The sequence below is a fragment of the Sarcophilus harrisii genome, chromosome 4 (genome assembly GCF_902635505.1).
Source record: "Sarcophilus harrisii chromosome 4, mSarHar1.11, whole genome shotgun sequence".
Lineage (NCBI taxonomy): Eukaryota > Metazoa > Chordata > Mammalia > Dasyuromorphia > Dasyuridae > Sarcophilus > Sarcophilus harrisii.
The window spans coordinates 266032052-266048864 of NC_045429.1; the positions used below are offsets into that span (position 1 = coordinate 266032052).

General features: G+C 36.1%; 1 protein-coding gene across 3 annotated transcripts in view; it reads left to right on the forward strand.

The window, feature by feature from the left end:
- The window catches only part of CLIC5 (chloride intracellular channel 5), a 183348-nt gene extending 177809 nt beyond the window's left edge, over window positions 1–5539 (forward strand). For all 3 annotated transcript variants that reach the window (XM_031964756.1, XM_031964757.1, XM_031964758.1), the window contains exon 6: window positions 1207–5539. In XM_031964756.1, coding sequence (XP_031820616.1) covers window positions 1207–1374 — 168 coding nt within the window. In that variant the 3' untranslated portion in view covers window positions 1375–5539. The remainder of the gene's footprint in view (window positions 1–1206) is intronic.
- Window positions 5540–16813: the final 11274 nt, after the last annotated feature.

A 16813-nucleotide genomic window follows, 5' to 3' on the forward strand; every position in this document is an offset into this window, starting at 1 on the left:
ATAGCAACTCTTTGTGGTGGCTAAGAATTAAAATTGAGGGGGGACACCCATCAGTTGATGAATGGATGAACAAGTTGTGGCATATGATAATGGCATACTATTAATCTGTAAGAAACGACAAGTGGGATGATTTCAGAAAAAATCTGGAAAGACTTATGTGAACTTATACAAAGTGATATGAGTAGAACCAGAACTTTCAAGACAGTAAAAACAATATAATACAATGAAACAATGTGAATGACTTGACTATTTTCAGCAATACAATGTTGCAATGCAAGCCCAAAGGACTCCTGATAAAAACTTCTATATCTCCAGACATGTCTTCCTTCCTTCCTTCCTTCCTTCCTTCCTTTTTTCCTTCCTTCCTCCACTTTTCCTTCCTTCCTCCTTTCTTCCCTTTTCCTTCCTTCCTGCCTGCCTATCTTCCTCCTTCCCTCCTTTCCTTCCCTCCTTTCCTTCCCTCCTTTCCTTCCTTCCCTTTCTTCCCTCCCTCCCTCCCTCCCTCCCTCCCTCCCCTCCCTCCCTCCCTCCCTCCCTCCCTTCCTTCCTTCCTTCCTTCCTTCCTTCCTTCCTTCCTTCCTTCCTTCCTTCCTTCCTTCCTTCTTTCCTTCCCTCCTTCCCTTTCTATCTTTCTGCCTGCTTGCCTTCTTTCCTGCCTTCCTTCCTGTCTTCTTTTCCTTCTTTCCTTCCTTTCTTCCCTCCTTCCTATATATTTATCTTCTTCCACAGAATAACTAATATGGAAATGCTTTACATGATTGCACATGTATATCAGATTGCTTACTATCTCAAGGAGAAGAGAGAGGATGGAGGAATAAAACTTGGAACTCAAAACTTTAAAAAATGTTAAAAATTGTTTTAATATGTAATTGGGAGAGAAACAATATGTTATTTTTAAAAGGCTGTTGGAGAGGGCAGACTTACATGGGGTAGGGGTTGGGACCAAGTGACTACTCATTTTCCTTTCAGGGATTAGATTCTCTGATTCTTAATGTCTTGCTGGCTTAGAAATGAACACAAAAAAATCCCTACATCAAGGATATATATTACAACTTCACCTTCTGCCTGTGATGTTTGTAAGGATGCCCAATATAATCTTGGAATATACTTTTCCAAGAAAACAATCGCCGTGCTATTCTTCCTTTCTCCTTTTTTCTTGCTCCCTCAGAGATGCATTCAAATTAATTGCTGTTGTCTTTGTTCCAGATTGTAGCCAAGAAATATCGCAACTATGAGATTCCTGCAGAGATGACAGGTCTATGGAGGTACCTCAAGAATGCCTATGCACGAGATGAGTTCACCAACACCTGTGCAGCTGACAGTGAAATCGAGATGGCTTATGCTGATGTAGCCAAGCGACTCTGCAAATCTTGAACAATCTCTCGCCCCATCTTGCCTCTGTTGCAAAAGAACTCATTCTCCACCAAAGACTCCTGCTTCACAGACTCTTCTTCCCTATTGCCTTGGGAAATTTTATAATTTTTTTCATTACCAAACTTGCTGATGTCATCATAACATCAGCTTGCTGTCTTTCAGAAAGATCTAGAGTTCATCCGGTTTTGCCCATTGTGGAAATTGAAGGGCAGAATTGTGAAATCCCATTGGTTAATCTCTTTAGACAACGGCCTGACTTTGGTTTAAGCCACGTGCTTGAAGCCTCTCACACTTGGAATTGTTTAGCTGGCTATTCTGCCAACATCTCAAACCATGTTTTTGAGTGCATTAGGAACATGTGACCAACGCTGGCTTCCCTTTCCCCCTTTTTGTTGACCCCAGTGACTAAGAATATGAGCTGCTTTTAAGTACATCTTGTTAGAGGCAATAATTTTGCCTCAACAAGAAAGGTACTCGTGTGTGACAAGGATGAGGGTGGGGGTGATTGCTGGATTCTGGCAGATATGCTTTCAGCCAGGACTTTTGAGCAACCTCTTGCCAGTGAGTCCTATACTTAGTCACTGGTACAGCTGGCTCAGCTGCTACTTTTGGTGCTGGTAATGTTGTTATAATGCTGCCCAGCAGTAACTAATCTAAACTTTCACATGTCTCAGACTATGGTGAAAAAGAGGGTGAATACATGATTTTCAACCAGTGTAATTGCAGGCCAAGGGAAAAGTAAGTTATCCAGAGGGAGGAGAGAGTAAAGGGATGGAGCAATGTTGATGCCAAAAGGCCCACTGGGTCTGCCTGCCAGTGGGGAATGCTTGAGCACTGATATTTGCTTGCCACTGGGTTAGGTATATTTATCAATGTATATGTTTTGATCCATGGGAATAAAAGAAAAAAATTAGTTCTCTCCAGGGTTTAAGTGCTGAAATCTGCCAGGCAGGTCTTGGGATGATTTATATCTCATTACCACCAAATCTCCACTCAAAGAACTAAGAAACAGCCAAAAGATTTTCCTTTAGTACCTGCTGGTTTCCTTTGTCTATTGACTCTAAGATGAATCCATCTAGTTGTTTCTGGATGATTCATTTATATTAGTAGAAATTTCCACTGGTACCATTGATACCAGTTGTCCCACTTGGTACCATTGAGTCTTGAATAACTTAAGGAGAAATTCCTTGAGATTTTTATACTGAGGGAGCTATGTGTTTTGAACTCAAGAGTTCAATATGGTTTATGTCCCATTTGGTAGAATATACCAGTTCATCCAAGTCATGTTTCCAGCCTTGTCAGAGAATAAATATATAAGGTGTCTGACATCAGAGCTATAACCAAGGCAGGGTGACCAAAGTTTGATCCATGGGCACCAAACTTTAGAGGGCACTGAAAATACCATCTCATAAGTGCTCTTTCTTTTCCTCTCATCTAAGCTGCTCCTTTACTTGTCTCAATTTTAATGATGGTGGTCTTCTTTTGGAATGTGCTTCTTCCCCTCAGTGGCCACTCTTGAGGCTAGCTATTCCACTTTCCTTTGACTTCCCATCTTGTTCCTGGCCCCTCCCTCCATTTTTACCTACAAAAAATTCCTTGCTGTGGTTCCGACCAACATTTTGCCTATATCACTTCCCCCTCATAATGGAAGGATTCTGTGAACAGGGAGCTTAAAAAATGAACTGCCCACCAGCTGTGTGTCTCCCAATGAATTCATTGTGAGGAACACTATAGCAGGGCAGGGACCAGATCCTTCCTTATTTACTGCCTGCTGGTAAGAGTGAGAAGGTTTAAAGAGTACCTCAAAACCACTAAACTTGATTCAACGTTTCCCACAATGGTCAATACAGACAGGTATTGGTCTCTCCATGGGAACAGCACCAAATAGTGGCAACAGAGAAGAGAATCTCCCTTTCCCCTGGGATTTTGGAAGGGGAAATGACATCTTGATCAGAAGACAGAGAAGGAAAAGGATGTACCTTAATTCTCAGTATTTTGCCTTTTGCCTGTAGAAGGAAATGACTCAGTGAGACTTTTATAAGCCCTGGGGGAGTGAGGGGTGGTGGAGGGAAAGCAGGGTTGAAAATAGAGAATGAGCCAATTCAGTTCTCCATCTCAAAGAACCTTTCCACGGGCTCCATGGAAACCCTGCAACTTGAGATGTTTAAACATGAGTCCTGATGAGGAAATTAACCATTTTTACTATAGGAAAACGTTCTGAATTGGACTCTGGGGGCTGATGACCTGAATGGTCCCGGAGGTCTTTTAATTAGTGTGAAATCCTGTCATACTCAGAAATGCTTCCTTAGCCTTACAGAACAAACTAGATGATCTGGAAAAGACTTTACATTGCTCCTTTCTATGAGCTTCCACACCCTCACCCTTCTTTCCCTTAAAAGACCTTTGATAGTGTGTACACAGGGACCTACTGTCAGTTCCAAGGCAAGCAGCTTTAGTGAGAGTTGTAAAAGGAATATGCAAATAACTCTGATGGATATCCCAAAGCCAATAGCGAGAAAATCTCTTAAAAATAACATCTTTAAGGCCAATTATGATCTTGATTCTTGAGGTAATCCCATGTATAATCATCATAGTCAATGACTGAGCATTTACAATGGCACTTTTAAATAATACTTAAATAATACATATTTGATTAATGTCCATTAAAAATAATATCTTAAAACTGGAATGATTGGAGCAATTAAAAATCAGCAAGGTATAGTGGAAGCTCTGAGCTGAGAGTCAGAATATTTGGATTTTCATATTTGATTTCTAAGTCACTGTGTAGCTACTAACAACTTATTCCCCTCTCTAGACTTAATTTTCTTTATCTGTGAAATAAGGAGATGAATCATATGATCTCCATGTTCTTAGCACATTGACCTTTTATAGTTCTAATCACACCAGAAATTTTATTCCCTATTCATTGTTTTGAAAATCCTTGCATTCTCCTTTGGAAATTTGCTTAAAGACCTGCTGATTATCATATATACTCTGCTCACTATTACAGTCTTAATGAGAGACTGAACCAGCTCTAGATCTGTTTCTATGGACTAAATTTCTATAATGAATTAAAGTTATTGAGGAAGCCAAAAAAGAATTAGGTCTTTCAAGGAAACATTAATAACATAAATCAACCATGATAAGAGAAATATGAGTATCCATAGCCAAATTTAAGTTGACTCCACAGAAATTTCCTCTTGAATGCTTCTGTGAGACAACTTTTGTACCTTCTTAATGAGAGTATAAATCGAAGATATTACTTAGACAGATACAACATTAATCCCATGATTATAATAGAGTTGTTTCCCCAAGGTTCATTTCTTCATTTTTTGTGTTTGACATTGCTACCTTTCATCATTATTTTAAAGTTTTATTTGGAGAGTTATTTTTTATTTTCTCTGAAGTGATCTTTTCTGGTGGTGAGAGAACTTGTTTCAAATTCATGTGATCTTTTGAATCATTCTATGTTTAAGAAAGAAAATGCCAATCTATTTGGCTTCTGAGTTCAAGTCCAATAACTATACATTGTAATCCTCTTGATAAATAAAAGAACTAAAAATGTGATGTTACCCCATCCCTTCCAGGTTCATATCAGAGAACTGTTACATACCAAGCTGATACTAGATGTGTTAAAGCAGAAGCCATCTTCCATAGCAGAAATTATGTTTCTTTAAATTAATATTTGGTTGATTTTTTTTAAAGCCCTATAGGTGAAGCCTAGATTTAAGGAGACAAGCACTTATTACCTGGTTCTCTTAATATAAGAGCAAATTCTCTTAACATAGGCTATGCCAGCCTATATTAAGATAGCAGCAATTCAATAGAGATGATTGAATATTCTTCTTCTATTCCGAGCCTCTGACAGACCCTACTAAATCTATAGACTGATATAACAATAATTAATATTTCTCCATCTCACAAGAAAGAGCATTTTGTTTGCAGACATACTCCAATACAAAGTCATCTGATTCTCACTAGACCTTTAACTGTGGTAATAAATAATAGGACTTTGTTGTGAAGCCTCAATAAATGTAATATGCTTTTGAAATGAAGGAAAAAAAAGGTTTTTTTTCTCCCCATGGATCTAAACTGCTTATAAAATTATTTCCCAATTTTGATTGGTACATGATTCAAATAAAATTTGGTTTATTTTCAAATTCAACAGAAAGGGTCATCAAACTTCTTTTAAATGTGGAATAAAATTGTTTCAGGGGATTGCACTTATGGCATAATTTTCTGGGATTCCAGAAAGCTCCATTGACCTCAAAGCCCAGTTCACTGGCCTGCACTGCTGTTCTATGCCAAACCATACTCTTTCTTCCCCTCCCACAAATCTCTGTACAATATACCTTTTCCCAAGAATTCTACCTCCAGCGTAATTGCCTTTAGAAAAGAAAAGGGGAGGGGACAACAAGTTGGTGCAGTAGACAGAGCACTCAGGAGCACGGGAGTTCAAATGTAATCTCAGACACTTAACACTTCCTAGGTGTGTGACCCTGGGCAAGTCACTTAATCCCAATTGCCTCAGCAAAAAAAGGAAAAAAGAAAGGAAAGGGGGTGGGGGGGGGGTCATTGCCAGCTTCTAGGAAAATACAGGCAATTTATTTAAGAAGCAAAAACTTTCTAATTTTAGTTTTACTATTATTGCTCGGTCCAATAACATGTATTTTAAATTAATTTAAGCATGAAGCATTGAGCTAGGTTAGTACTACCTAGGATAAATTGATGTTTGAGTTTAGTTCATTGTCACCTCAGGAAATTTATCAGTCCTGATCCCTAAGAGATGAGTGTCCTGGGTACTGATAGCAATGAAAGATAGTATCAGTTTCTGACCAGAGAATCCCAAGTAGGTTTCCTAGAGAGCATCAAGCAATGGCATTGGGGAAACAGCGTGGGATTTTGAGACAAAAATCCTTGGTTTTGTCACTACTTTTTATGATCTTGGGCTTCAATTTTCTTAGCTGAAAAATGAATTAGTTGAAATATATATATATATATATATATATATATATATATATATTTGAGTTCCTTCAAGGTTTCATGCATTTCATACATATGTGCACATACACATACATGCACACACATGGTATCTCAGTCCATCATCTCATTCCTGGAATACTGAGACAGTCTACCAAGTAAATCCCGTTTCTCTCCCCCATTCTTTTTATCTGTAGAGTCATCTTTACTCTTCTGCTCCAGTATTTCACTGACTCCTTATTGGTTGTTGTCTTTTATTCTTGAAGAGGACTAAAAAAACATTACTATATTAGAGTTAAATTATACCGTGTCTGGCTGTGTCTTATCAGACCAATACAAGCTCATAATGCTCTGCCACGAGTTGGACACAGAGAGTCCCTATGAACACTGAGGGAGGCTTCTTTAACTTTGTGCATCTCGTGTTTCTTTCGACCTTATTCAACTCTGCTTTGCTCATAGAGCACAGCACATTCTCTGATGAGGGCACGCCGTGCTGGACAGTCCTTGTTGTCTCCAATGTCATGCAATCAATTCTAAAGTTTCTGAGACCTTGAGAGTGTCCTGTATCGCTTTTTCTGACTATCTTGGGAGCACTTGCTCTGTGTGAGTTCTCCATAAAATACTCTTTTTGGTAACACATATTTGGCCTTCACAAAACACGTCCAGTCCAACAGAGTAAGAAAGGTCCTCAATGTCTATTATCTTACCCTGCCATGAGATCTTCAGAATCTTCTAAGAAAATTCAAATGAAAGCAATTCAGTTTCCTGGCATGGTGGTGTTATACTACACAGGTTTCACAGGGATATAACAATGAGGTCAGCACAACAGCTGTGCTAATTTTGGTCTAACAACACCAAAAAAAAAAAAAAATACAGGTACTCCATTGCCAGCACCACATCATCCATATATGGAGCCATTGATTACAGCAAATGGAGAAGTTTTGAATGCTATGGATAAGTTCACTGATCTTGACAATATACTTTCCAGAGATGTACACATTGATAATGAAGTTGACACATACATTACTGGAGTAAGCTCAGTGTTTGGGAAGCTCTGAGGGAAATTGTGGGAGAGAGAAGATAATAGACTGGCCTCTTCATGGTTACCATGTCAAAGGAAACTTCCTCTGCCTGGCTTCCATAATTTGGCTCTACCTACTCACTATTATCTTCCCACAACTTCCCAAAATGTATCCTTTCCACTAGCCAGACTAACTTCTTCAAAAGTTTTCCTCTCTGTCAGTCTTGAATTCCATCCCTTTCTATATCCATCTATTATTCTTCTACCCACCTAGTGGATAATACCCAGGAATCAGAAAGACTTGAGTTCAAATTCTGTCTCAGATTGGGCAGATTGTGGGTAAGGTATGTAATCTCCAACTTGGTTTTCACAAGTGCAAAATGGAAATAATAATAGTACCTATCTCCAAGGATTGTTGTGAGGATCAAATGAAATAATGTTTGTAAAGCACTTGCTTGGCACATAGTAGACATTCTTACTCCCTTTCCTTCTCCTTTTTCTATTCTACTTTTTTTTCCCTATCCTAGGCTTCCTTCTTTCCTTCCTTCCTTTTCCTATTCAAAATCCAACTCAAATCCTACTTTCTCTTTAAAACTGTCCTTTTTTGTCACAACCCTCACTGAGTCCCCCTCCATTATACTAAGTGGATTTAGCATTAGAAGAAGTAGACCCAAATCTTGATTCTGCCACTTAACATCCACATGACTTTAGATGAATCATTTAATTTTGGGGAGTCTGAGTTTTCACATTGATAAAATGGACTAGGGGCATCTAGGTAGTACTGGAGTAGAGAGAGAGCTAGACCTGGAATCAGGAAGACTCATTTTCTGAATTAAAATCTGGCCTGAAGTACTTCCTAATTGTATGACCCTGAGCAAGTCATTTAATCCTGCTTGCCTTAGTTTCCTCATCTGTAAAATGAGCTGGAAAAGGAAATAAAAATCACTCTAGTATCTTTGCCAAGAAAACTCCAAATAAGGCCATGAAGAGTCAGACATGAGTGAAAAAACTGAATAACAATTATTAAAGTGGATCAGGTAGCTTCTAAAGTATCCTTTTAGCTATAAATATATGATCTTATTGAGCATTCTGGTTGCTACCATGTAATTTGACACATAATTATAGATTATCCCATAATATTCATAATTCATGAAATATTCATAATATTTGGGTAAGTTTTTCTTCCTCAAAAAATTTTCAGCTCTGTGAAGGTTTAACCAAGTTTTTTAGTATATAATAGCCAGTAGCAAAATGGATTTTTTCTGTATATGATAATATATTTCTATCTTCCCTCTCTTTGTTCCTATGATTAGAATGCTCTCTTTCCTCACCTCTGACTCATAAAATCTCTAATTTTTTTTGAACCACAGCTCAGACATCTCCTATTGGAGGCCTTTTCTAAGTCACAATCCTACCTGACTCCTGCCATGACTTTGCATGTATTTTGAATTACTTATCAGTGTACATATTGTTTTCTTGTGTAGACTATAAGCTCCTTGACATCAAAATCTATTTTTTCCTTATTTCCCTTATATCCCTAGAACTTAGCCATAATATACACTCAAAAATGCTTCTTGAATTGAATAATTAAAATAACAAAAATCAGAGTATAGGAAAAGATCTTAAAGATTTTTTTTTTGTCAAGCTTCTGGTTTTTTAAGTGAGGAAATTGCATGTGTCTGAATTGTGAACAGAACCCAGTTATGAATCCCAGGCCAGGGTTCTTTGGCTCACAATAGTCTGCGTCCTAAATGTTGAGCAATTAGCAGAAGAGATGAATCTCGAGTAAGAGAGAAGATAGATGGATACAACAATATGGCACTTAGGATAGCCAAGCAAGTGGTATGGCAGTACGTAATGCCTTTCCTGGGCAAGGACAGGAAAGAAATGAGATTTTTCTAATCCTGAAAGAATGATAATTTTAAGGTCAAAATAAAGGTCTAAATAGGGCAGTTAAGAGGCACAATAGAAGAACTCTGTGTCTGGAATCAGGAAGACTCATCTTTATGAGTTAAATTTCAGCCTCAGACACTTCCTAGATGTGTGACCTTGGACAAGTCACTTAACCTGTTTGCCTCAATTTCCTCATCTGAAAATGATAGAGAAAATGGCAAATTGCCTTAGTATGTTTGCCAAGTGGAGTCACAAAGAGTCAGACATGAGGCCTCTCTGGGCTTCAGTTTCCTTATCTGTAAAATGAAAGGGTTAGCTCTGGATTTGTTATTTTACTATAAATTGAACTTCAAAGGAAATCCAGTAGTTATAATCTGAAATCATATCATAAATTATTTTACATGCAAAACAATATCATTAATTAGCTCAGATCTTTCACTCTTATAAAACCAAAGAAACCAATTTTCCCATTAGATAAATCTCTTCTCAGTCTCAAAACCTGAACTTAGACAAATATATTCCTACATATATACAGAAACGTAGACAAACATTTAAGTAACATTTGCTGTGAGAAAGGTCACTTACCAGCATCACCACTTTGCTCTAGAAAAACAGGGGAAAGACAAAACTATTTATTAGAATTCCTTTCACCCATGTCAACTATCAACTTCTCTAAAATGCTGAAATTAGAGTGTGATGAATCAGTTACTCTAAAAAAATAGCTGCTTTTTCTTCTCAGAAAAACACTTTATTCAGTTCTACCTCACAGCCGTTTTTTGACTGCTTTTCTTCAGAAAATAATGTTTAATTCAACAAATTAAGATTTTTAAGATTGAAAAATAATTGTTTATCTAGTTCTCCATAAGATTTCTCTTTAGAATGTCTTCCCTACATAAAGATTGTTAAAGTCTCTCCAATAAGATAACTGACAATCCAAGTCTCCCCAAAAGTCTTGCCCAAAGGCACTTAGTTGTTAGCTTTTTTAGGAATAGTAATTCTTTTTGTCCTCTCTCTGTACCTCAGAATTCCTAAAAGATGAAAGTTGAACATCAGTCCCAGTTGTCTGTATTTTTAAAGATTTAATTTTAATTTTTTTCAATTAATAAGCATTATAGTTGCTCTCTTCCATCCACCCCCATTGAGAGAGAAAGACAGAGACAGAGAGAGAACCTCCTTATAACAAATATATATAGTCAAACAAATTCTCACATTGGCTATGTCCCAAAATATGTCTCATTCATATTGAGTCCCATCAGTTCTCTTACAGATTTGGTAGGTAACAATGCATTATCAATAGTCCTTTGGAATTATGGTTGATTATTGCATTGATCTGGGCAGCTGTTTTTATAATGTTATATTTATTGTGTTAATAGTTCTCTTCTTTCTACTTACTTCACTTTACATGAGATCATACAAGTTTTGACCAAGATTCTCTGAAATTATCTTTTTTTATTATTTATCATAGCACAATATTATTTCATTATATTCATATACCATAATTTGTTCAGCTATTCCCCAATTGATGTTCACACTCATAGTGTTCTTTTCTATAAAAATAGTTTTTTCATTCTTATACAAGAAAAAAACTGCCATAAATGTTTTTTGTATATGGGGATCCTTTTGCTCTTTCTCTGAGTTTGTTGGAGTTAGAGGCCTGGTATTAGTCTTGCTAGATCAAAAATTATGTGCAATTTAGCAATGTTTTTAGGCTGCATAGTATTAATAGATAGGGAGCTAGGACAGGTTTTCTGAAGGAGATGTTGTTTGAGCTGACATTTTAAGGAAGCTAGAAACAGCTGGATAAAGATATGAGAACGGACAGCCTTCCAGACATTGGGAACTGCCATTGCAAAATCAAGGAAACCCAAGGTGGAATATTCAAAGAATGACAAGTAAATATGACTAGAATTATAGAGTATATAAAAGAGAGGAGAATGTGATGTAAACTCTGAACCAGATTATTCTCAGGAATTGCTAAAAAAAAATCATCCCATCCTGTTCCTATTATCAATCAGAAGCAGATTAGTTTTCCCAGACTTAGTTTGTGAGCATAGAATGATGTGAAGCAGAGTCTATTGTTAATCCATCTATCCTATCCCCAGTCTCTGAGACTACTGCTTGATTAGTATAGACAACCAAACTCCTCCCTAGACCTTGCCCTCATCCCTTCTCTCTCCTGAGATCTTAAAAGTTGTTTCCTCAAAAAACTGCTTGACCATGTTGCTTAATGTTTTTCTTAGTCATATTTAATTACCATCCTTGATTTTGCTATAGCATTTGGTACTAGCCCAGCCTTTATTTCTGGGTATTCTTTCCTTCCTTGGCTTTTAAGGTTCTCTCTTGATTATTTTTTTTTATTTTCAGATTATTCCTTGTTTTTCATTACTTTCCTCTTTCCCCCTATTAAATATTTGTGCATGTGTGTGTATGAACATGTGTGTGTCCCTTGAAGTCTCTGCTTTTGTTCCATTCTCTTCTCTTCCTGTACTTTCACCCTTGCAAACTTCTTCTGGTCCCATAGCTTTAATTATCTCATTCTTTCTTTCTTTCTTTCTTTTTTTTTGCTGAGGCAATTGGGGTTAAGTGTTTTTCTTAGTCATATTTGATTAAGTCCATGAGCTATTTCACTTAATAAATGACAATTGTCATTTGTGCCCTGTGATGCCTTTGACACAATTTCTTCATGCCATAAATTAAACCATTACTCCATTATCTTATAAAATTATGCTCCCCCAAACCTGCTTCACATTACCACTTCAAATGCAAGACTATAGGAAAGGTAGGAAAGGTCCAGCTTATAAAGAGCTTTTAATGCCAAAGCATTTTATATTTGATCCTGGAAATAATGGAGAGCCACTAGAGTTTATTGAGTAGAAGAAAAAGGTGTTTAGTTTCACAAAACAAGTAAGTATCTGAGGCTGAATTTGAACTCAGGTCTTCCTATCTCCTCGGCAATGCGTAGAGGACTGAGCTTGGAAGAGTAATCTTCATGAGTTCAAATTTGGCCTCAGATATATCTTGTGTGACCCTGGGAGAATCACATAACCCTATTTGCCTCAGTTCCTTATCTCTAAAATGAGCTGGAGAAGAAAATGGCAAACTACTCCAGTATCTCTGCCAAGAAAATCTCAACTGGAGTCATAGAGCATCAAACACAACTGAAATAGCCAAATAACAAGAAGCACCTACTGTGTGGCAGTCATAGGGCTAAGTATTAGTGATAGAAAAAGGAACAAAAGATACTTCTTACATTCAAAAAATTTTAAATTTAATGAGATAGGGGCAGCTAGGTGGTGCAGTGGATAGAGCACCAGCCCTGAAGTCAGGAGGACCCAAGTTCAAATCTGGTCTCAGACACTTAACCCTTCCTAGCTGTGTGACCCTGGGAAAGTCACTTAACCCCAATTGCCTCAGCAAAAAAGAAAGAAAGAAAGAATGAGATAATTAAAGCTATGGGACCAGAAGAAGTTTGCAAGGGTGAAAGTACAGGAAGAGAAGAGAATGGAACAAAAGCAGAGACTTCAAGGGACACACATGTTCATACACACACATGCACAAATATTTAATAGGGGGAAAGAGGAAAGTAATGAAAAACAAGGAACAATCTGAAAATTAAAAAAAAGAATCAAGAGAGAACCTTAAAAGCCAAGGAAGGAAAGAATACCCAGAAATAAAGGCTGGGCTAGTACCAAATGCTATAGCAAAATCAAGGATGGTAAGTATCAAGAAAGGTCCATTGAGTTTGGTAATTAAGAAATCATTTAGGGACCTTAGTGAGATCAATTTCAATGGTGAGATCAATTTCAGGGGTTGAGGAATAATTAGGTATGAGAGAATATGGACGAATCATTAGGTACTGAAGAGATAGAAGCAGCACAATACTTTCCAGAATGAAGAAGATTTATATCTAAAAATTCTGGTGCCCAGGGAAAGAGTCACAAAATGTATATTATAGCCAACAGCAGGAAAGCCATCTTTAAATCATTCTATTAATATTGGTTGACTTTCAATTTTAATTGAAAATTAAATTGAAAGCACCACCTGAAATATATATTAAATTTGACAATGTAGTATTCACATTGTCTTGCTTATACACATCTTGCTTATACACATTCTTGCTAAGGAGCTGCTAGGATATTATACTAAGTTAGAGTGAACTTGTACAATTTGGAAAAGTCTTCAGTAACAAGGGTAACAAGGGTAAAAAAAACAAACAATTCAGAGTTTCTGATTGTTCCATATTAATTCTTTTTCAAAATTTGACATTTTTAACTCTTATGATATCTTTTCTGAGGTTCTTGGGGAAATTAATGCTCTTACTTTTTCCATGAGAGCTGAAACTTTCTTATCTAACCCTTGTATCATTCTTAGCACCTAACATAGCACTCTGTATTTATTCATTCTTTTTTTATTAAAGCTTTTTATTTTCAAAACATATGCATAAATAATTTTTCAAGATTAACTCTTGCAAAACCTTATGTTCCAATTTCTGCCCCTCTTTCCCCATCCCCTTCCCTAAGTGACAAGTAATCCAATATATGTTAAACATAGTAGAAATATATATTCATTCTTTCTTTTAAATACCTACTATGTACTATGTAATGGTACTTTCATGTACCATTCTGTAAATACAAAAATAAAAATGACATAGTCTCTACCTTCAATAAACTCATATTCTATTATGAGAAAATGATATATACACAAATAATTAAAACTAATATATATATATATATATATATATATATATATATATATATATAATATAAACTATAGTTTTAGGCACTCATATATATATATATATATATATATATATATATATATATATAAAACTACACAAAAAGTAGTGAAGGATAGAGGGGTCTCTCATAGCTGGAGGGAATCAAGAAAGACCTTGGTAAATAAACATAATAAAACTTTGCTGAACTGAATTGAACTAATGGACTCCATTGGTACTATAATATCCCTGTGTTTCAAGCTCTAAAATTTAAAAGGTAGCAGACAATCGAGCTAAAAATGAAAAAGAAGAATGTACATACATATTAGACAGCCATTAGCCAATAAATAAGTGGTCAGAGAATATAAGCAAATAGTTCTCAAAAGAAGAAGCACAAATACTTATCTGTCATATGAAAGAGTGCTCTGGAACAATATTAATAAGAGAAACATAAAATAAAACAACTGTGAGGTTTTATCTCATACCCAGAAAATTGGAAAAGAGGATGAAAGATGGGAAAATCCCTCTTGAAGGAGTTGTGCAAAAACAGGCATGTGAATATACTGCTTGTGGAGTTGTGAATTAGTCCATTCATTCTGGAAATCAATTTGAAATTATGCTAAAAGTGCCTGAAACAGCCATATCCTTTTGATGTGAACCCTAAATCAGCTTATTCCCAGGAATTGCTAAAACAAGCACATCCTGTTCTTATTATCAAATCATAATCAGGTCAGTTCTCCTAGACTGTCATGTTTGCATTGAATGATGTGAAGTCTGAGTTCACTGTTAATCCATCTTTTCCTGTCTTAGTTCTCCAAGACTTCAAGAATCTCTTCTGTGCATAGCTTGTCTTTTCAGTTATTCAGTCAGTGAAAATTCATAAAGTGCCTATTCTTCACTATGTTTAGGGCTTGAAACTGCCCTCAAAGAACTTATAATCTAATGGAAGAGACAAGCAAACACATATGCACAAACTGTGTAGCTTGTTTATTTATAGCACAAATAAAAAGTAATTAAGAGAGGGAAAGCACCACCTGAAATATATATTAAATTTGACAATGTAGTATTCACATTATCTTGCTTATACACATCTATTTCTGAATTTTCCTCTGGTCTTTTCATGTATTTTTTTTTTAAATTTCTACTGATGCTTTTTGTTTTATGTTCTTTTCCCTTTTTCTTTTTCTTTCCTTTCCTCTCCTCTACTCTTTTTCTTTTCCCTTGTGTTCTCTTTTCTTTTCTTTTCCCTTCCCTTGCCTTTTCTTTTTTTCTTTTTCCCCAATTTGACCTCATTATTATTACATTTATCTCCCCCAAATCTCTCTTCTCAGGAACAAAAAAACCTGAATCACCCTTGATATATAAATAAGTATAACCAAGTGAAATAAATCTACTATTTGAAAATGTCTGTCTCTTATTGCACCTATAGTCTGTCTGTCTGTCTGTCTATCTATCTATCTCTCTGTCTATTGATTAATTGCCAAGAGGCAGGTATTGTATTTCCTCACCAGTCTTCTGGAGTCAAGATCGATTATTACATTGGTCAGAATGATTAGATTTTTCAAAGCAGTTTTTCTTCACAGATCATAGTCACTATATAAATTATCCCTTTGAGTTTGCTCACTTCACTATCAATTCATATTAGTCTTTGTAGGTGTCTGTGAATCCATTCCTTTCATCATCTCTTATGACAAAATATGACCAAAATAATATCCCATTAAAATTATGTATCATAATTTGTTTAGCAGAGTACAAGAAACAAAGTAGATGACCATTGATTTAGGAAGGGATAAATAACTTGTGATACATGAGTTTAATGGAATGTTACATTGTAATTAATAATAAATATAAAGAATGAGAAGCATAGGAAGACTTATATGAACTGATTCAAGATGAACTAACCAGAACCAGAAAAACCATATACATAATAACTACAGCAGTGTAAATGGAAAGAAAAAATAGAAAAAGAAAGCAATCAAGGTAAGCCCCAAGGAAGATACAGAAAAATGTTCCTTTCTTCTTCTTTGCAGGGCTAAAGGTAGGGTAATATGGATGTGGAATGCTGCTTATAATATTTGTGTTGGTTGATATATTGTTTAATATTCAAACATACTTTTCTTTTTTATAGCCCCCATTCCTATTGAAATTATTTTTAACTTTTTTTTGTGGAGGCAAACAAGGTTAAATGATAAATGATCACACAGCTAGTTAGGGTCTGAGACCTCATTTGAATTCAGGTCCTCCTGACTTCAGGGGTAGTGTTCTATCAATTACATCATGTAGCTGTCCCCATTCTTATAGAAATTTAAAGTTTATAAAGCACTTTTACCACAACCACCTCATCATGAAGTAGGCAATACTGAGTTGTAGTATTTTTTATCACTATTTTATAGGTGAAGAAACTAAGTTACAGCTGCTTTCCCATAGTCACAGTGCCAGCAAGGTTTTTAAGAGTAGACTTGAGTTCAGGTTTTCTGACACTATGCCCAATGTGGTTTCTATTATATCACATTATCTAACCACTGTTGTTGTTCAGTCATTTCAATTATGTCTGAAACTTTATGATCCCATGTGGGGTTTTCTTGGCAAAATTACTAGAATCGTTTATTATTTCCTTCTCCAGTTCATTTTACAGATGAGGCAAACAGGGTTAAGTGACATACTCAGGGTCACCCCACTAATAAATATCTGAGGCTATATTTGAATCCAGTCTTCCTGACTCCAGACTCAACACTGTATCTACTGTGCCACATAACTATCCCACTACAATGTGCTAGGTAATGCTGATTTACAGCAGAATTAAATGTTCAACATTCTAGAAAGAGTGAGAG